The sequence below is a fragment of the Hemicordylus capensis genome, chromosome 5 (assembly GCF_027244095.1).
Source record: "Hemicordylus capensis ecotype Gifberg chromosome 5, rHemCap1.1.pri, whole genome shotgun sequence".
Classification (NCBI taxonomy): domain Eukaryota; kingdom Metazoa; phylum Chordata; class Lepidosauria; order Squamata; family Cordylidae; genus Hemicordylus; species Hemicordylus capensis.
The window spans coordinates 151976453-151998316 of record NC_069661.1 but is presented as its reverse complement, the minus strand read 5'-3'; the positions used below and the strand labels follow the sequence as shown (position 1 = coordinate 151998316).

At 40.3% G+C, this 21864-nt stretch overlaps 1 protein-coding gene and 1 non-coding gene across 12 annotated transcripts in view; both read left to right on the top strand.

Annotated features, from left to right (window-relative positions):
- Positions 1-20010, top strand: part of ATXN7L1 (ataxin 7 like 1) — a 111784-nt gene extending 91774 nt beyond the window's left edge. For all 11 annotated transcript variants that reach the window (XM_053255996.1, XM_053255993.1, XM_053255992.1 and 8 more), the window contains 6 exons: positions 4027-4283; positions 5528-5720; positions 9639-9760; positions 12161-13091; positions 15912-15986; positions 17383-20010. In XM_053255996.1, the coding sequence (XP_053111971.1) occupies positions 4027-4283; positions 5528-5720; positions 9639-9760; positions 12161-13091; positions 15912-15986; positions 17383-17424 (1620 nt within the window). In that variant the 3' untranslated portion in view covers positions 17425-20010. The remainder of the gene's footprint in view (positions 1-4026; positions 4284-5527; positions 5721-9638; positions 9761-12160; positions 13092-15911; positions 15987-17382) is intronic.
- Positions 857-1051, top strand: LOC128328636 (U2 spliceosomal RNA). The gene has a single exon (XR_008309350.1). It is a non-coding gene; the product is annotated as a U2 spliceosomal RNA (small nuclear RNA).
- Positions 20011-21864: the final 1854 nt, after the last annotated feature.

The following is a 21864-nucleotide window of genomic DNA, read 5'->3' as shown; positions in this document are numbered from 1 at the left end:
CATTGAACAATTGTGGATAGTTCATAATAATAGTATTACAGGTTTTTAAGCTATTCTGTAAATATAGACATTTTTACAGCCTTCAAGTTTTTTATAACTAATATTCTAACTGCTAGCACCAAATTAGTGATGAATTTGTAATTCCCACCTACCCCACAGTCCCTCATTGAGTAAAGACAACAGAGCCATTCTATCTGTAAAAATAATTTTTCCCATCTCCTGTATAATTGACTCAACTGTTTTCCAAAATCTTTGTGTCTTTTTAACAGATATATATCAAGTCCTCCAATTTATGTTTACATATCAAGTCTGCCCATTTGTGTTTATATATCCAGCATTCTGCAAATGTCAATTTATAAATCTGAATTCTGAGGTATAACAATAATAGTAAATCATTTGAAGACATTCTCCCTAACGGCAATATTTACTGAAATGTTGAAGCCAAACATTTTACTAATCCTTTGAAATATCTGCTGCTTTGTCATCATACTTGAACATGTTACTAATGTGTGTTGAAAGGCAGTTCTTCTGCTGAATATTTTTACATAACCTCATATTAGACGAAAAGGAGGATTTTGCATCATGGTTATTCAGTATGCACAGGATAAATGCATAACAAGATGGAAAGAGCCAGATTAAGTTCATAGCACATTTGCACAGGGTGTCCAGTCCATCTCTGCCTGTTATCAACAAATTTGGGGCTACCAGGACTGACTCTCCATTCCACAACATTCCGTACAACAGAACTAAATAAATTGCTCCAACTGCTGTCAGTTTTTAAAAAGCGTCACACAGTTAACTTCTATGACCTTCCCTGCTAGATGAGAACTCTGCTCAGTAATCCTTACAATAAGGTGTCACTTTTTGGCCTTCTGGCTGAGATCAAAAATTATCTACTATTTTCAGTCAGTTGCTATCTGACACTCTTGATTCAAAAGCTGCATATTAAATTGATCTTTACAGCCGGGAGAAAGACCAAGAGATTTCTCCACCCTCACCATGCATTGTGCCAGTATTGTAGCACAGCACTTCTGGAAGCAGTGCACTTCCCCACTTCAGGTTTCCTTTCAAAGGATAGAATTGATTTAAATTAGTAAATAAAAGCAATCCTGTATGGTGGTTTAGTTAGTCATATGCCCATTTACAGGTAGGGGCTGAAGCAGAGAGAAATAAGGCAACCAAGTGATTCTAAGGTTGAGTTGAGATTAGAATGGGAGCCTTCTCTGCTCATAGCTAATGAATAGTGGTCACACACAGCACACTCTGAGGCCACAGATATTGAGGCTCTTCACACGATCAGTGTGAAGAGCTTCTAGAGGGTTTGCGGGGAGAGCGAGCTTAGCCCACTCTCCCCGCAGACGATCACTCTTGCAGCCCTGGGTGGCCAGATCGGCTGCCCACACGACTGCGGGCTCCATCACAAAGCCGGTGGGGGCTTCAGGGATCTGTTCCAGCATCAGTTCCAGGATGCCCCGCGCAAGCGTGCAGGGCATGCTGGAGAGACCCCAGAGCTGAGAGGCTGCTTGCAGTCTCCTGGCCGGGGGTCTCCTCATGTGTTGCCGTGGCATGGAGCCACACTGCAGCAATACACAATTTTAAAAATGGGGTTAGCGGAGCGCTCACTCAACTAACCCCATTTAAGGGGAGGGGTATTTAAGTGGGTTACCCCCATTGGGGTGGTTCTCACGATCCATGGAAAGCGGGCTAAGCTCTCTTAGCCTACTTTCCACTGATCGTGAAAATACTGGCTGGCTGAGGTATTACTGCCATCTTGATTGCTCTGGAGGGGGATTAAATGGTACTAAAAAAGCACTGATGGCAGATGAGTAAGCATTGAAATACTGAAGGAGAGACATCAAACAAACATTCAATGGAATAAGTGTTCCACTAGCTGCTTCTGTGTTGGAATGGAGAGAAAGGAGGCTGTCATATTGTAGAGGTTTCCAAAATAAATATGGTCCTGGGATAGCCTCCAATTTTATCTGGTCTGGAAGTATGATAATTGGATAAGAAATCCATGTTGCCTGCCACTCATGATCAGCTTGCTAGATTGCTGAACTCATGTGAAATTGGTTTCCGTATTGCCATTTGACAAATCCGGGACTAGTTTCATCTGTGTACCTAGGTATTGTGCTTGTCTACACTATATACGGGGCACTGTCCAATACTAAATATATCCAATGTGATTGCTAAATCCTAACAAGGATTTAGGCTTGCAGGTGTAGCTGGCTGTCAGTTATGAGTCTAAACTAAACATACTGCTTTAGTGAGAGATTTCAATCCCTGACATCTCCAGATATGACTGGGGAAAACTCCTGCCTGAGTTTGGAGAGCTACTGCTGGTTAGTGTAGACAGAACTGAACAAGGTGGACTAATGGTCTGTCTTGGTATAAAGGCAGCTTCCTCTATTTTGGGGGATATGGGGCCATTACTCAGTGGTAGAGCATCTGCTTCCTATGCAGAAGGTTCCAACCCAGAGCATCTCTAGGTAGGACTGAGAAAAATTCCTGCCTGGAGCCTTGGAGAGCCACTACTAGTCAGAGTAGATAATACTGAACTAGATGGACCCCGTAGTCTGACTCAGTAGACAGTAGCTTCCTTTGCTCCTAAGTATCCTCCTTTTACGGTTGTCACTTACGTGATTTCAAAGAAGGTGATCAACAGAGTAACTGCCTTGGCCTTCTCTTCTAAGAATCATGGATAAGTTAGGTTCCTCTCTGAGTGGCCACAGCAGCACTGAGGCTCCATTTTCTCAAGCAGGCAGTCTAATGAAATGTAGATGTGAAACCCATCTTAAGGTAGTCTGACAGGTTAAGGGTCCCCGGGCTGTTCTGCTAATTTGAAAAACAAACCAAAACTTCCCTGCCACTTGCAGCTCAAAAGCAATGTAAACTGTATGTAGAAGCAGCAGAGTGTGTTATTTTCAGTTCCGGTTTATGATTAACTGACACAGCAGATTTGCAGCACTTATTCCACTTGTACTCTTCATTTAAAAGGTCTCTCTTCAAATGTCACCTGGAAGTCTATATTGATAACTGAACTTGCTTAATAAGAGTATTAAATATCTAAAATATGTAATTTGCTGAAGCTTGTGAGTAGAGCAGATATTTATCCCAACAGTAATTATTGCAGACTTACCAGTCCACTAGTTATTAAAATGTACAGCGAACATGTTCTAGACCTACTAGTGGAAGATAAACTGATTTAGAAGACTATATTTTTTCCCCTTGGTAAGTTATCTTATCACAAAAATAGTGTGTTTTTTTAAACTGTACAGACTCTGGAATGCCCTCCTGGTGGCTATTTGCTCCTCTGTCTCAATCAGAGTTTTTAGAAAGTGTGTGAAATCTTGGCTTTTTACCCAGGCTTTTATATGATTGTCTCTACTGCTGCTGTTTTGTATGGTTATATTGTGCTTTGTACAATATATTGTATTAATTTGTATTAATCTTTTTAGTCAGATCTATTTCTTTATATTCTAGCTTAATATTTTAATTGTGTAATTTTAATAATCTTGTGTTAATTTTTCTGTGTGAACCACCTTGAGATTGTTTTAATGAAAGGCGGTGTACAAATTTAACAATCAATCAATTAATGTCATTGGTCAGATGTAGCAGCCCCTATTGAATGAATATGGAATAAATGTTTCCTGTTGTCATAACTACAAGAGAGCCAGCGTGGTGTAGTGGCTAGAATGCTGGACTAGGACCAGGGAGACCCGAGTTCAAATCCCCATTCAGCCATGATACTAGCTGGGTGACTCTGGGCCAGTCACGTATCTCTCAGCCTAACCTACTTCACAGGGTTGTTGTGAAAGAGAAACTCAAGTATGTAGTACACCGCTCTGGGCTCCTTGGAGGAAGAGCGGGATATAAATGTAGTAGTAGTAATAATAATAATAATAATAATAAGTACTTAAGTAGCTATTTTGTTTATCTCTTAGATTAATATTTTTGAAATGTAAAAGATTGATAGCTGATGTTATATACACATACCCAAATGCTTTTTAACCACCCTATTTTTAGACTCATTCACTTAATCATCGGCGAGCAGTTCCAGGCCGTAAAAAACAGTTTGACATCCTTCTAGCTGAACACAAAGCTCGATCCCGGGAAAAAGAAGTGTCAAAAGACAAGGAGCATCCACAGTCTATAAGAGAAACACATCAGAGCCATCCTGTACCAGCACAAGACACTCTTTCGGGAGCTTCAGTGAACTGTGGGCAAGAACCTAAAGGAATGTCACCTGGAAAATCTAGACCACCCAATTCGGTATTTCCTAGGTGAGCAGCCGTCCAAGAAAAGGATTCTAGTATTCCAAGAGTGCTGTCAGACATGCCTTGATAGCAGATGTTGTTGTGGCATTAGACATGAGTAGGTTATTCCACACAGGGAGATTATAGAACTTGCTTAAACAAATAAATAGTAGTAGTAGTGCAAGGGGCATAAAATACAACTCAGATTGGTGAAAGGTAGGTGAAACTGGAGTGGGATGGATACTTGTACAGCTATGAATTGACTATCTTCATGTAGAAAAATTGTAATGTGTGAGATGGCCCCTAGATTTGTGTTTACAAAATGTTCTTCATATTTCGCTGACTAGCATGGAATAGAAGAGACCTAGTGAACAGTGTTACTTTCTGCAAGAGGCAGAAAAGTTTAGTGCTAAATTCTGCTGCCAAAGAACTCAAATTCTGTGATATGAATAAATTATGGAAGGCTCCATCAGTTGCCAGAGTCTAGGAATTGATCTGTTCATTTGTTTTGTCTTTTTAAAGCTGGAATAAGGACAGGGACAAATGGGGTGGGGATTAACTGTGGAGATAAAGATTGAGATGGTGTAAAGTAGATTAATTTGAATGCAGAGAGATGAATTCCTTCACTGTAACCCACTCAAATCTCATCTGGCTCCTAATTTTTTAACATAAACCACTTGCTTTTTTTCAAATCGTTCTCCACAACTAAGGCTTCAAAATTGCACCTTTTTATTGAAGAGGTGTGAATTACATGGAAATGATCAGGTCCCATGCTGAAGTCAGAATTCTACATTCTTTTTCATGGTAAATCCATAATGCTTCAAATCTTGTTTTCTGAATAAGGGACTATTGATGGCCTTCCATTCTCTTATCAAGTTACTTCTTATATATGGGCTTTTGCGCCCTCCCTGTTGCTTCTATTGACAATCCCTTTTTTTCTGACTCAAAGCTTTGCTTTTTGATAAAAATCTAATTTGATGTTTGTTTACTAATGAAAGTCTATAACAGGGTTTCTTAACCTTGGGCCCCCAGATTGTTCGACTACAACTCCCAGAATCCCCAGACATGGCCTTTGTAGCTGGGGATTCTGGGAGTTGTAGTCCAACCACATCTGGGGACCCAAGGTTAAGAAACCCTGGTGTATACTATTATAAGTATACACCACTTATTCCTGAGTAAGTATTTTTAGGATCTCACTGTTGTCTTGTTTGCTGAGAGTAATTATGGAACATCAACATGCTGTTCTTTTTTCCTCCAAAAAAAATTCTTAGACCCTCTTCTGCAAATAGCATAAACAGCACCAGTTCTTCAAACCACAGTGGGTATGCACAAGAACTGCCTCTGCCTTCCATGGGAGGAGACCTGCCTAGTAGATTATCCAGCGATGAGGGGGAAGTGGATGGATCTGAAGAATCCGAAAAGTTAGACTGCCACTATTCTGGACACCATCCCCGGCCTCTTGGGGTATGTCTTTCTCTCCAGTAATCTTAGTTATTTCTGGCATTTGTGACTGGCTGTATATTCTTGTGAATACTTTTGTTGCCAAGAGCTTGAATTCTATTTATAAAATTACTTGTATCCTGCTCCTTCCACCCAAAAAGAGCCTCATAGCAGCTCACAGTCAACACACTAAACAATAACAACAATATTGGACATAGGCCCAAACTACATATTACACACACACACACACACACACACACACACACACACACACACACAGCCACCTAATGGCGCAATGGGGAAGTAACTTGCCTAGGGAGCAAGAGGTTGCTGGTTCGAATTCCACTGGTATGTTTCCCAGACTATGGGAGACACCTGTATTGGGCAGCAACGATATAGGAACACCTACATTGGGCAGCAGCGATACTTGTATCCTGTTCCTTCCACGCAAAAAGAGCCTCATAGCAGCTCACAGTCAACACACTAAACAATAACAACAATATGGAAGCACTTCTGAGACCTACCTTTTTGGAATGATTAGAACCAACATTAAAAGGTGTCTCCCAGTGTCCATCTACTCCAGGCAGCTCAGGAGGATACCATGTCAATTGCATTGCAAACTACTGAGAAGTTCAGCAGAACCAAAGGGGTTATACTTCTCCAGTCTAGCTCCTGGCACAGATTATCCACCGACAATGTGATGGGGAGGTTGGAAAGTATATAGATGAAGAGGCAGATTCTTCTAGATAGGAGTCAGACTGCTTGCCAATAAGACTTTATTGGACATAGGCCCAAACTATGTATTACATACACACACAGCCACCTAATGGCGCAGCAGGGAAATAACTTGCCTAGGGAGCAAGAAGTTGCTGTTTTGAATCCCTGCTGGTATGTTTCCCAGACTTCTTATGCCAGACTATGGGAAACACCTATGTTGGGCAGCAGCGATATAGGAAGATGCTGAAAGGCATCATCTCATCCTGAGTGGGAGATGGCAATGTTAAACCCCACCTGTATTCCAGCAAAGAAAACCACATGGCTCTGTGGTCACCAGGAGTTGACACCAACTTGACAGCACAATTTTACCTTTACATTAATGGTAGTCAGATGGGCCCTTTTTCAGTCAAGAAAGGCTGCTTCTAATGGGGGGAATTGGGCGACGGGGAGCACTTAACCCATTTCTGATACGATTTTTCTCTAATCCAAATCTCCTACTTTCCAAGTAGCCGCATATAAAAACTTTGGCAGGGAAAGGAGAGGAAATTACTTGAGAGTGTGTTTTGGAGTGGAGTGGTAATTTTGAAGGGCTAAGCTCCTGCCCCATCTCCAGTCACCTCTATAAGAAGTGGCTTTTTCTTATGCCAAAATTTGGCTAAAACAAATACATTATAATTGGCAGACCTGGAAACCAGGCACAAACTGTCCCCTGTCTCTTCCTTCCTTCACACACACGCACACACACACACCAAAACCTGTAATCACCAGGGGTAGTACACAGGTTAATTGTACTTTCACTGCTGTGGTTGTACTTGGGGATGCTGTTGCGGGACCTAAAGACACGGTTGTATCATGGGAGTGCCACAGGATGTGGATGATGTATAGATCCCCCTATACAATATGGATCAACAATTAGTGATTTTGAAATAAACTCCAGTCTGGAAGCATCCCATGTTTTCTTCCCCACCCTCTCCATTCAGAGTGCGAGCACTATTTGCCTACAGTGATATCATCATGTAGCCAAATCTAGTTGGTGCCATTGTGTCATCAGTCTTCCAAGAAAGCCCCCGAGAATAGAAAAACATGCCAGTTACAATAAAGTGACATACATTTCAAAGTGATTTACAATCCTGAGTCACTGAGGTCTCTGTCAAGCACCATGAGGGCCTTGCCAGTTGGGCAGTATACAAATTTATGTATTATTGTATACATTAATAAATACATTATTTTATGTATTTTAATACATAAAAATAAATAGTCTACTTTGAAGACCTGGAATACTGATGTGCCGATTTAATAGGCCTCATTAGTCCAACCATGGAGAGTGCTCTTAAGTGTTGTGTAACCATCTGCTCTGAAGTCAGTCTGTCTTAAGTGCACACCAGCCTGGCTGTTGTGTTTCTCTCTCACTGCTGGTTCAAAATCTTACTGTTAATCAGTGATGCCATTTGGTACCCGATCAGAAGAGGTTATTTGTTTACTGCTTATACATATACATATACATATACTGGATAATCTGAGCACTCTTGGTCCCCTGAGCTGATAATTTTGACAGACATCAAACTAAACCAATGAATTGACAATTGGAGATTTTCAGTAATGCAGATTATTGGCAGAAAAATCTATATTGTTTGTACTACTAGAGAAATATTAGTTGGACTACTTTAATGTGTATCAGACCAGTGCTGCAATTTTAAAGATGTGTAGGTGCCTCTGCAAAAATGTATATTTTCCTTGTCAAAAAATATTCCCCCTCCTCCGCTAAAAATCCAGTATAGGTCATATTAGCATTTCCAACATTGAATAATTGGGTGGAAGATACCCTGGAGTAGGAGATCTAGTCTGGGAATGATGGCATGGTGCAGTCAATAGTTTTGCATGGGAAGAGGCAAGTTTAAGTCCTTACTCAGCCAGGAGACTCTGGTCTCATTCACTGGTTTTTGTTATAAACGTTTTCAACCGTTGTTGAGGTTTTTTTAGGTGCAAACAGTGATCAGATTTAAAAGGCAAAATAAACATGTGTGAATGGCTCAAATGTCAAATACTCAAGTTTCTCTGAAAGTGTTGATTCGGACCCTGTTTCTGTGTTACAGGGAAATCCAGCCAATTAAATGTGTTTGTGTCATTTTACAATTGACAGTTTCTGTGTGCATTTTGCCATGTTGGGGTACCTTGTTGCTGAGTTTACCAAAGTGAAGTGTGAATCAGCCCTCTCTTGGTGGCCTTGGGAAAGCCTTGGTCTCTCAACCTAACCTTAAAAATAGTGTTAACAACACAAGTATTGTAAAATGCTTTGAACGCCAAAATCAATACTACATAGCTATTTAAAACAGACATAATTACTTCACTTCTTGCTCCATGTCTTAAAGACATGCATTAGAATTCCAAGTGGTCACTGCTTTTGCCCTAAAACTACATTTTATAATGCATTTATAATGTTAATTACAGCTGGTACATCAGGCTGCCAGTGAGTTTTCATCAAGCAGATAACCTAGCAGATAAAGTAACATAATGGATCTAATGGCAACCATGAAGTTAATAAAATCACCTGAAGATTACAGTATCTGTAAAGTCTTGCGCTTCCAAACATGTTTATAATGAGAAGTGTGACTTCATATGTTCTTTGAGTTGTGTAGTTACTATCTGCTTTAATACTAATGGGGTATGGATGTGTAACCTCATCCTATTTCTCCCAGAGTCCATGCTTAGAAACCAATACAGAAATGAGTTCAGAAATTAGGCAAACTAAAATAAATCATATGCCATCAAAACACTTATTTCTAGATGAATTTAAACAAATTAATGTAGGTATATATGGACCCAATTCCCTCAAAAGACTGTTATTCATGAATGAGGGTAGAAGCAAGCCAGACCAAGTGAAGCAGTGTCTCAGATTGTTTGTAATGAACACATGGATAAAGAAGCAGATCTTCAGACTAATCTGCAGTTCTCAGACCTCAGTCCCCCTTGCTGCTGGTGCTGAGACTCTGTGACTGGATGAATGTTGCTCAAGAGCAGAAGGCTGACATGCTCCTCTGCTCTAATCACTTAGTCTTTACGCTCTCATTTATCGCCTTATTTATCACTTCACAAACTCTTCTTTTCCATAATGTAGCTTTTCCTCAAGATCTCCTTTTTCTTCTCACAGAGTCTCTCCTCCAGTAGCTTGTATCTTTATATGACAATTGTATTTTGTGTTGTCTCCCCCGCCCCTTACTCCTTCAGTTTTGCTCCTTTGGAAGTCATTTGATGGGAAGAGGGTACTACGTATTTGATAGAAGATGGGATCGTTTTCGACTTGCGCTAAATTCCATGGTAGAAAAACACTTAAATTCACAAATGTGGAAGTAAGTATGCTTACAATGTATGCTGTCTCTTCTCTGTGTGTAACTTTTTAATGCTTACTCTGGTGAAAAATGTTAACATAATTGTGTTCATATAGAACATACAGATCACATCAATAGATTCCCCCACCCCCACCCCAGTACTGGAACAGGCATAATTGGGTGGGAACTAATAACTGGCTGTCTTTAGAAACGCTGTTTCACTGAATAGTTAAGATGCACTAATATTATTTAGGTATACTATAACAGGTCCCCTGTTAACTTGGCAAAGAGGCAGCTTTGAACATGGTGATTCTCTTTATTTAGCAGGGGGAGAGTAACTGGCCCTATCCACCCCCAGCACAGTACTTCCAGTGACTGTTGCTGGTGTCTATCTGATGTTTCTTTTTAGATTATGAGCCCTTTGGGCAGGGGCGTAGCAAGGTTGTAGTGGGCCCAGAGACAAGATTTTAAAATGGGCCCCCCTTCACTGAAGCTCAGCTCATGAAGTAAAGAAATCTTAAATGAGACTGAATAGTTGTAACAAAAAGCAGAGTAGGTTTTGTAAATTGTGAACAATTCATGTCATTGAATGGTACTAGATGCTGTTCGGGTAGCTCCAGGTCTTAACAGTCACATCAATTTCGGAGGATGAATACAACTGAAGGAAGCCCGGGTGTGTGTGTGGCTGGGGGAGTCAGTCATGTGACTTGCCTCTGGGGGCCCCCCAAGGCAGTGGGCCCCCAGACAACTGTCTCCCCTTGCCCTATTATAGTTACGCCCCTGCCTTTGGGGATAGGGATCCATCTTATTTATTTATTATTACTATGTGTAAACCGCCCTGAGCCATTTTTGGAAGGGTGGTATAGAAATTGAATGAATGAATCAATCTGAATGTTAGATTGTATGTTGTCTGCAATAATGATATTGTTGTGTTTTTATATGTACATTTTTTTAATGTACAGACAACAGAAAGGGCTCTTTAAAAATAGGGCTCTTTGGGGAAAAAATAGATCTGTTTTCTAAAGATTGAGGGTTTTATTACCATTTGTAATCTGTGTGCTATCCTGGGCTCAGGATTATGTCACCCATATCATTTTCCTGGAGAAACATTGCCTGCTTTTTCTTTGAGGTACCGTAACAATATATTAATGAAGATGTTAATTGCTATTAGGCACACAGCATTAGTTAGGGTCCTAGAGATGACACTTTGTAATATAAAGTTGTTTCAGTCTTTTCATCAGATATTGATTGGCTTTGTTAATGTTTAATGCTATTCTACTCCTGTGATGTTCTTATGATATTTGAAGATATTTAGGTTACAAAAGATTGCCTTCTGAGCGCAAGTAACTTGCAGAGCCGATAGAGGTAGGTAGGGATGTGGAAATGGAAGGAATACACAGACCTCCCGTTCCTAGCCATGTCTTCTGCACTGCCTGGGCGCTTTCCAGATTACCTGCTCAGCAGTGGCAAAATGATTCTGTTCAGGCAACTCACATTCAAAACATAAATAGCAAAGTGCCCAGCAGGGGGAGCAGTCTCGCGAAAACGAACAACTGGAAAATACAGCAACCCTTTTACGCCAGACACACAACATTATAGCAATAAATCACAGCGATTAAAACTGAAACAAGGCATCACGACTGTGAATGGCACCCAGCTGTCAGCGTATGGACTGCAGTGTCACAACACAGAGTGGTAGCACACTTCAGAGATAGGTTGTGACCCTGCTGCAGGGCCTAATCTGAAAAGCACCCTGCACTTGCACCTGTCCACTCATTTATTTTAAGTATTTATACCCCGCCCCTCCAGTGCACTACTGCTCGGGGCAGCGCACAACAATAAAATAGATTCAAGACACAATAAAAGTAATACAATTGGCAAATTGGCTCTGTGGAACCCTGAGGGACTTTTCTATGTAGGAGCACTGCACACCCACTTGACTGGATTGGGTCCAGTATGTTTTGGATTGGGATGTTGCACATCTGTGTACTTCAGTTTCATCAGGGTGCTCAACATGCATTTAGGAGCATATCTGGTTTGGTAGTGGCTTGGCTGGACACACACAATGCCAAATCTGGGTAGAGGAATGAGGGTGGAATTTGTACACAAGGTGAGGGGGCAGAGGGGCATGCATGACCCCCATGGCTTACTTCCTAAACCCAACTTTCATTGTTGTGTGTTACAGTAGCAAGGATCTAAAAACAAATTCAAAACATCTTAAAAGTCACAAGTTGGAACGGAGAGGTTAAAATGCTCAAACTAACAGAGAGAGAGAGAGAGAGAGAGAGTGTGTGTGTGTGTGTGTGTGATTGCTCAGCCCTCCTAGGAAAGCCTTGCCTATTGTGCTTTTGTCAATAGTTACATATATGTTGGAAATGGAACTTTGGAGCATCAAAATATGTTTTTTCTTTTGTGTTCTAGGAAAATCCCTCCTGCAGTCGATAGCCCTATGCCATCTCCTGCTGCACATATTGCCACCCCCTTCCCAGCATCCGTTTTGCAACCTTTCAGCAATCCCAGTGCCGTGTATATTCCTTCAACACCAGTGAGCTCAAGAATCCCTTCTTCCTACATAATGACTTCAGCCATGCTATCAAATGCAACTTTTGTGTCTACATCAGATACAAATTCTATTATATCACACACCACAGCTTTTCCTCATATGGCTGCCAGTCTGAGTATACTAGATTCAGCATTTAAGACTCCATCGGCAATGTCACCAGTGCCAGCAGTCATCCCTTCCCCATCCCACAAGCCATCCAAAACGAAAACCAGCAAATCCTCAAAAGTCAGAGATCTATCGTGCCGCAGCGATGAGTCTTCAAGTATCAAAAAGAAAAAGCCACCATCTTCCTCTTCCTCGTTATCTTTGCAGACTTCATCCTCTTCATTTTCAAGATCCCACAAAAAGAACTGTGTCTTGAACCCCAGTTCAACTTTGAACTCTTATCAGGCGACATCTTCCTATAACAGTATGTCTGTGCACAATGCAAACAACGGAACAACCCCACTCAGTGCCAAATCGGAGCCCTCAGGACGGACTTCGTTATCCAGTAGCTCAGCGGACTCAGTGAAACATATGAGCATTGTAGTAAGCAGTATTGACTCTAGTTTGTCTGTACCCAACCTTGTTCACCATTCGGGGGACCATTCCCTGGCAGCACACAATGCAGTGTCTTCTATACCCCTTTGTTTTGACAAATCAGAAGGGAAAAAACGTAAAAACTCTAGTTCTAGTAGCAAAGCCTGTAAAATCACTAAAATGCCTGGTATGAATAGTGTTCATAAAAAGAGCACTGCCAACCTTATTTCTACAGTGCCAGATACTCCAAACAGCTCAATCTCTCGGCAGGTAAGGGATTCTTTTGTTTACTTTTATGTGTCAGTCACATAACTTACTGCAAGTTGGGGCAACGTAGTTTGGTGGATGTGTTAGGGTACATATAGGTATATGTAATTTGAATAGTGGGACCACTATGGAAGTGCAGGTAATGTGTTTTGTTCAGATGTACAATGATCTCTTCAGTATTGGGCTGGAGGGGAGAAATTGATTCTGTCCATTTGCAGCAGAAGTCAGTTGTGCACAGTAATGATGGACTTGACCATCACTAATTCTCCACTCTCCCCCAACCCTGCGGCATTTTTCTATTCAAAGACAGCATTGAATGAACTCTTGATAGATGTACAAGTGGCACTTGCAGACAGTTGGAAAAGTCAGACAGCTCACTGGAAGCATGGGAGACAGGGCAAGACTGAACACTAAATCAACATTTCAGCAAGGTGGGGCAATTGCCTCAGGCAGCAAACCATTGTGGCACCAGCAGGGTGGCAAGATGCCCCCTGCTACCACCCCTCCCTTCCTCTGCCACCCCCTGAGGAGCTCTTCGTGGCACACTTGTCCCACTTGGCAAAGAGCTGCTCCTCGCCACTGCCACCACCACCTTCTCGTTGCCAGCTCCCTTGTTTGCCACTGGCTTGATGATGAAAGCAGGGAGAGAGGCCCTAGATAGGGCGAAGGGCCTACACATAGTGGCTGGAACCAGGAAGGAGGTGGCAAAGTTGAGTGTTTGTGTGTACATGTTTGTTTATCATTTTTCTATACTGCCTGACATGTGCATCCCTAAGTGGTGGACATAAGTTCAAACACAACAAATATGTAAACAGGATAAAATGATTAAAACAATTATGATATAAACCAATTAAATTTAATTTTTTATTCAGATGTACACACAAAATCAAGTGGTGTGTATTGCCACTGCCACTTAAAAAAAAAATTGGGGGGCAGCATTTATTTTTGATGGTTACATTTCTATACCACCCAATCCAACGGCTCTCAGTGGTTTACAAACTAAAACAAAACATAATCATTCAAAAATCAGATGTAAAACCATAAAATGTGTCACTCTGTCTCAGGTTCAAGGAGGTCTTGGGCTGCCACTGGACTGCCCTGGGTCATCTTAAGGCCTGTGATTTAGGACAAATTAAGGATTGATCTGATCCAACCATCTTGGGGCTTATTCACATATTAAAGTTGGAAGAGATAGTGGAGATAATTTCCAGGCCTAATATCTTTGAACATTAATTGCATTTTGATTTTGTATTTCTCGACATTTATAGTTACCACCTTAAGTGGCGCAGCAGGGAAATGCTTGACTAACAAGCAGAAGGTTGCCAGTTCAAATCCCTGCTGGTACTATATTGGGCAGCAGCGATATAGGAAGATGCTGAAAGGCATCATCTCATACTGCACAGGAGGCGGCAATGGTAACCCCATCCTGTATTCTACCAAAAGAAAATCACAGGGATCTGTGGGAGCCAGGAGCCAGGAAATAGACTTGATGGCACCCTGTACCTTTACATTTATAGTTATATCCTTTGTGGGACTGGTGACTTGGATAATCTGTAAAAACTGTATGGAGAAATTCTTTTAAGTTTCTTGCTTTGTAGTATTTAACTGAAGTAGCTTGTCTCAACTTTTCCTTCCTTCTCTGTGTTAATAGCATCTATCACATATAGGAAACCTATACACCAGGACCTCAAACAGATAGATAGTACCATATGTTGATCATTATTTTTGCTTCCTGTTCTTCCTTGAACTCAGAACTGGAAGCCTAATAGCAAGTTGGAGAGTGCAATTTATATATTTTGATGTTTTATTAGCATATGTATGATGTGCCCAACTGAGGGCATCATTTTATTTATCTGTTAACTAGTTTAAGGCGTTCACTCTTTAATTTGTATCCTGATCTTCTTCCAAGGAGCTTAGGCCACTGTGTACACAGGGTTATTTCCATTTTACTTCATAGCAACTTTGTGAGGTAGTGACTAATTAAAGATCACACAAGGATCAGCAACTCAACTCAGGCCTCCAAGATTCCCTAGGAATACCCTGAGTCCCAGACTCAGCAGGAAATAGATGGTCTTTGGAGGAGCCTTTTTTCTTTTTCTTTGCAGATTTGTGAACTTCGTCCAACTTGGCTTGCAAACTGCCAAGCTAAACCGCTTTATATTTTCTTCTTCTGTCAAACAAATGAAGTATCTGTGCATTCAATGTCAAGAGGACAACACTGCATTTACATTCTTTCAGCAGTAGGGAATTTGCAGTCCTTGTTCTGAAGACAAAACAAACAAGCTGAGGATTTGACCCAGAATTTGATCAGTTACAGTCTTGGTTTCCCCTTATTTCTTACACTTTAAAGCAGTTAGCCTCCCTTCTCTCAAATAATATGATGCCTGAGTGACAAGGCATTGTTTAATACCTGAAAAGAAGAACAAAAGGAGTTTGTTATTTAACCAATACAGAATGTGTAAGGGCTAAGCCAGCCATGATGCTGAATCCATTATTTGTGCTTGCATTTCTTTTTCTTTATTAAAGAAAATGGAAGCTTCCCTCTCGGGACTTATAGCAGCTTGGAGTGTTTTTAATCAGGGCCATGGCCCAACACTGGGCCACAGATATGACTAATATTTGTATAATATATTGTTGAAAATAGAATGCACTTTTCCTGAATACTTCTAAATGAGATTAAATATTGAGAAGTTAAATTCTTTAAAGCACAAGTTAGGAAATCTTGAGAGTAAACAAGGTCACCTTGGTTACAAGGTTTCTCTTGCTTATGAAACAGATTTCTGTATGGTTTTGACATCCTAACTCTCTGAATATGTCTTGCAGATTGGAAAAAATAGCACTGTAACGTTGTCTCAGTCCAGTCCTTCAAGTACATCAAATCCAGTGCACAACAAGCAAGTGAGTTGTTCATTTTCATTATTTATGTGCTTAAATAAGAGAGTTCTTAACCATTGTTAACTTAATGTACTGACGGCTTCCATAAGCAGCAGTGTGCTGGAGAGGTGGGATGGAAATGTTTTTAATACATTTAAAGTAAATAAGCAAAGTGATATCCCCACTTAATATCATTGTACTGTGATATACAGGAGAACCTCCATATTCGCAGGGGTTCTGTTCTCCGCTGCTACCATAGATATGGAAACTGCAATTACAGAGGCATTGGGGCAATGGAGGTTAGGTTGCCTTTTAAAATGGGGAGATGGCCCTAAAATTGTGGGGGGAGATGGCCAACTGTGATCCGTGGGTCCCCAGCATCACAGCAATGCCCCCCAATAGCAAAGAAATTGGCCAAAAATCATGGGTTTTGCATGTTTTTTCGTCAAAAGGAGCCATTTTGAGACTCCCAATCACAAAATGGTAGCCGGAAATGATCTCCAAGATCATTTCTGGCTACCACTGACCCATGGATATGTGAAAACCCCTTAGTTGCCTATTTTCCCCATGTATACGGAGGTCCGCGAATATGGAGGTTCTCCTGTAAAATAGCTTAATGCAGGCTTGCATATAACTACTTTCCTCTGGGGAATAAGAATAGCCTGCAGGCCACCAGGCAGGGGAGTTAACTGAGGAGAGAGTTGGTTCCTTCCCCCCCCCCTCCGCCCCGGGCTGTTGAAGTGCCACATTATGGACAGATAGTTTGTCATGCTTTCTGAGCTAGTAGATTTTGTGGAATGATTTGTAAGGCCAGCTCAATGGCATGAAGTTAGGATAAAGAGATATGAGAAATTCGCTTTAAAAGAGTGTGATTGTGATCCCAGGTTTGTTTGTTTGTTTGTTTGTTTGTTTAAAAAAATGAAATCTCAATGAAATGACCAAAATTAAATTACAGAGAGGTAAATGTTGATCCCCATGTCAGTGTGTGTTGACAATTCACCAGCAATTTAACTGAAGACACCTATTAACACACAAAAGTGTTTTTCAGAATATGCCAAGAATGCCTTTGAATCTGGAATGTCTGTTTTGAATGTTGTTAATATGATGGTATAAAAAGCAGATCTTTTTAAATGAATGTGTATTTCTGTTCAAGGTACTATTTTTGTGTATTTTGATTTATAGATATGGGGAATAGAAAAACCAAATTTAAAATTGAACTGTAAAAACAGCCTTGGACTTGCAGTATTTACATGTTACATTTGGTACACATATTAGATGGTGGATTGCTTTGATTTGTCACAGCAAATAGTTGGCTAATGCTTTAATCACAAATTAAAATTTGCTTCCTTGTAAACCAATTGTTGAAAATGTAGAGAAAAGTGTTTCATTGTTTTGAAATCGGGTTTATTTTATCTTTCAGAAGACGTTAAACCGGACTGGTAGGATACGGACTCTTCCATAACAAGGAAAAGCAACCAGCCTATAATCTGGATCTTTTAGCAGCCCTACTCCAGAGTTTCTTGTTTTACTTTCTGTGTCCTGCAGATAGATTTCACTCACACAGGTGTGTGGTATTAAAACACACACACTCTTTTTAAAATCTACAACAAACTCGTATTAGTGGTTTGTTTCAGTTGTTATACATCGGCCTCTGATCTGTGCAATCTGGTTTGATTTGGATTGATGCCTTTTCAAGCAAATGTTTATGGTGTTCCCTTTTGTTTCTTGCAACAATGATAGCAAGTGGACATTCCAAAATGATGCCATTTGTAGTTAAACTAGATGCCCCTTTATCACTTCAAATTTACAGTAACTTCTGTATTTATTATTGTCCTATGGATAACAAAATTGCCTAGTGCATTTCTCAGCAGCATATAATAATTGGGGAGTATTGTGTGCCCACAAGTTTCACTGGCATCTGTCATTGGTTTCAGTGTGTAGCAACTCTTGTTCATTTATGGTGTTCCTAATCCTCTCAGTGCATAGAGGGACTTATGCACCTTGCTCCCATTGATATTATTAGCAGCACAGATGAAATTTTTCTCACATGTAGATGAAGGGCCCCAAAGAATCCATACTACTGTTCTCTGTAATAAAACAATTTGTTTTTGCAAAGACGGGAGTTGGGCATACTGAATTTGCATCAGTAGAATTGCACTGACAATGTTTTACAGGAATTACTGAATACTTTTTTTTAAATAAAAGTAGACTTTTGTAATCTGAAAATCAATAATACTAGGGTACTGCAAACTTACTACAGAGGAGTTAACTTTTATTTCTACAGTGTTAAAAGTGCACTTATATGCTGGTTTATTGATATCTTGGGGAAAAGGAGAAAGAATGCAAATAGGGAGATGGTTACTTTTTTCTTTTTTTAAGGCATAAGGCAGATTTTAAACTTATAAAATGTTTAACAATTGTAAACAAGACTAGGCCGTTTGGGGGGAAATTAGAAGATATTCTTAAAGTAAAATTTTATAGTGTTAATTTTGTAATTTATGTTTTGCTATATTTGGGGTGTAACAGGAATTGTTTCATGAACAATATGAAACTTAGGAAAGTTTAAGCAATGTTTATATTTTTCCTGTACCTTGAGTTACATTTTTATTGTACATCAGACTGAAAAAATTGTACATATCTTTGTTATTTTTGCACAAATTTTTGTCTTCAGTTGTAGAAACAGAGCCTTGTTAATTTTTTTACTAATTTATTTATGTTGTACAACTGCAGGAGTTTAAAATCTCAGTAACAACCCCCCCTCTAATTAATGAACTGCCATTTCTAATTCTAGAGGGAAAACAATAGTGGTGAGATTCAGTGGCTGCTTCTGAGAATTAATGCCAGTCCGTTACTGAAGGAGCAATTCAGTAGTGTTAAGAATTCCATAGTTCTTAACATGTACCTGTTATGTAGGAAGCTGGACTGCAGAGAGTATTCTTTGAATGCTGCTTATATATGTATATTTTCCTTTTCACTGGCTTAGGCCTGACAGCTTTTTGGAACCTAAGTATCAAGTAAAATCTCCCATACTTCTGGTTTTTGTTTGTTCTCTGCATTTTTAAAAAAATCATTATTTAATTTTATATTTACTAAAATCTTCAGCCTGAAAAGTGAAATGCAGTTTTTAAAATGGATATGAACTGGACCAGCTATAAGGTATTATTAGTGTAGCATTCATTCACAATTCTTTTTCCTCCCCCATTTGCCTGAAGACTTTGTGATACGTTTCCAGCAATAGAGGCTCAGAAGCTTTGGTTGTTACACATACGCAATGCATAGGCCCGTCAGCCATATATATATTAAAAAAAAAAAGCGACTTGGATAACTTGTATGCCTTCTTTTGTATCAATGTTAACAATTGTACATAGTGCTGATCAAACTTTGTAGAGAATAGTTTATACAGCATATTCTATTATTGCTGATTCTCAGTGAACTATTGTTTAAAAGAAAAAAAAGAAAATTTTCTATTTACACCTTATATTTTGTTATGCTGTTGACCCATGGCACTTTAACAAAACTCTGTGGGTTTTGCATAGCTGGTCAGTCATGGGAAATATTGTTGCACAGAAATGAATTTGCACCTCCTCTATTGTGCTTTCCTACTACAGATTTTAGAATCTTTTTCCAGAAGACTTTTGAAGAAAGCATGTCCAATCATTCGAAAAGAAAATGCCATATGTGTACAGTCGATTTCTTTTCTACAGACCCATATTTTGTAACACTAAGTATTTTCATTCTTTGTTCTGCACCTTTTATGTATTAGCAGTATCGGAGAGAACCCATTCCATGCTTGTGATAATTGTAAGTGTTGAAAGTAGGTGTAAATAGTAAACTTTATGGCTTACAGTTTTGAAAAAAGGAAAAAAAAGAACAAACATGTATCTGACTGATACTGCCGTGGTTTAACACCAGGCCTGGAGATATTCTCTAGTGAGCGATTGTATTTTTTTGTGATTTTGTTTTTGAGTTTTGTTTTTTTGTTTTTGCTTTATTATTATTTTTTGTAACATGGCTTTGTAAATAAAATAATTTATATGTTTGTAAGAAATACTTGTGCAGTATGTTTTATTTGCTATTTTAAAATGGCAAATGTTTATCTGAAGAACATTTTCACTACTGTAGTTCTGCAATACTTTCTTCAGTCATGTTCTATTTACATTTGTGTTACAACTGCAGTCTTATGGAACTGGGGAGTAAAATAATCACTTAAGTAACAGCACTGATTCATCAAGTAGCAATCAACATAAAGGTTTCTACATATACATACACACCACAACACACACATGCTGCTGAAGGAGATGGGTAAAAGCCTAATCTCTTAATTGGGGTGGCTCTAGTACCAATCCAGAAAACAAGTCCAGCAACAGGTTGTACAACTACTGCCCTTGACTTGTAGGAGGCCCAAGTCTCCAGTACAGATGCAACTCTTGCTTACTGTGCTGATGGACTGTCTTTAGGCACGAGGGACTTCAGGCACTAATGGAATGCACATTTCTGCTAGATGTAAAACACAATGTAAATGTTTGGGCTATTTTTATTGGGTCAGAACCATACTAACCTCATGAGGAAAAGCAGTTAATGATATGCCATTTCCTTGTTTAATGTAGTATGCTTACTAAATTGTGGCTCATCAAACAACTAATTGCTCTTTGTATAGATCAAGAGAAATTTAATTTGAACTTGCAAATAGGGTCTTCTGGCCAAATCCAGTAAGACAGTATAGGCATCAAAATGTAATGCACTGGACAGTGGGGAACAAGGAAGAGCAGGCAGTTTGAGATGGCATTCATAAAAATCCCACTCCTCTGCAGAACTTTAGGACAAACAGCTGTTTAAAGCAGGGGATAGGTGTGCCCCATGCACCCTGCAATTGCACTGCTTCCCTTCCCTTAAAGGATGTAGCATGGTTGGAATGGGCCAAGGTGTGTAGCTGGACATGTTTTGCGCAGTGGAGATAGGAGGTTTAATAAGAAACAGCTGTAGAAGGGGGTGGGTTTGTCCTCAGCTATAGTTCAGGAAGGAAGATAATCTCATCCCTTCTTTGCAAGACACCTTTTCCCTTCTCTTACTTTCAGATCCTTTCCTTTCCCCGCCTCCTTCATTTAAGTTTCGTTTCCCCTTCCCTCTGTAACTTAGTACCTTTTTCAATTGGAAAAAGCTTGGGAGGTGCTCACAGAGTGGGATGTGCTGGTGGCGAGCTCCACTGGCTTCTTGCGAATTGGAGGCGGGGAGCTTAGAATAAACCCTGGCATGGGCCGGGGGTGAGAGTGAAGATGGGGCCCTTCAAACCCCACCCTCTGCCGTCTTCATAACAGGAAGATGCTAAAAGGCATCATCGCAGACTGCGCAGGAGGAGGCAGTGGTAAACCCCTCCTTCCAAAGAAAACCACAGGGCTCTGTGGGCGCCAGGAGTCGACACCGACTCGACGGCACCCTTTACTTTTACTAGATGCCCGACGGAGAGGCAAACGTATCCCCCAGCCCCTGCGACCCCATCCCTCAAGGGTCCAGGGATGTTTGTCTCTCCCCCAACCCACCCCCCGTTCAATTGTAGATACGTCCCTGGGATAAGGGCATGTAATTCCTCCTTGTCCCTACTACATTTTTTTTAAAAAAATGTGTATCTAGTTTTTCAGTATTTCGGCTTTCAGGGCTAGTCCTTAAAAGAAGCTGAACAGGGAAAATTAGTCTTCTCCTAGGCAATGCGGCTCGTGCTGTGGTGGGCAGAGTATATTCCCCATCACGACTGAGCCTCCAGTGGCGGCAGCCTTTCAGCCAGGTTCTTCCTGATTTAACCAAGGAAGTCCTGCAAGCTGCGCAATGCGCACAGCAGGAGCCAAACAAATGGGTTCTCCCAGCGAAAGCGACGGCGCGTACGCAGCGTTCACTTGGAGTCGCCCCG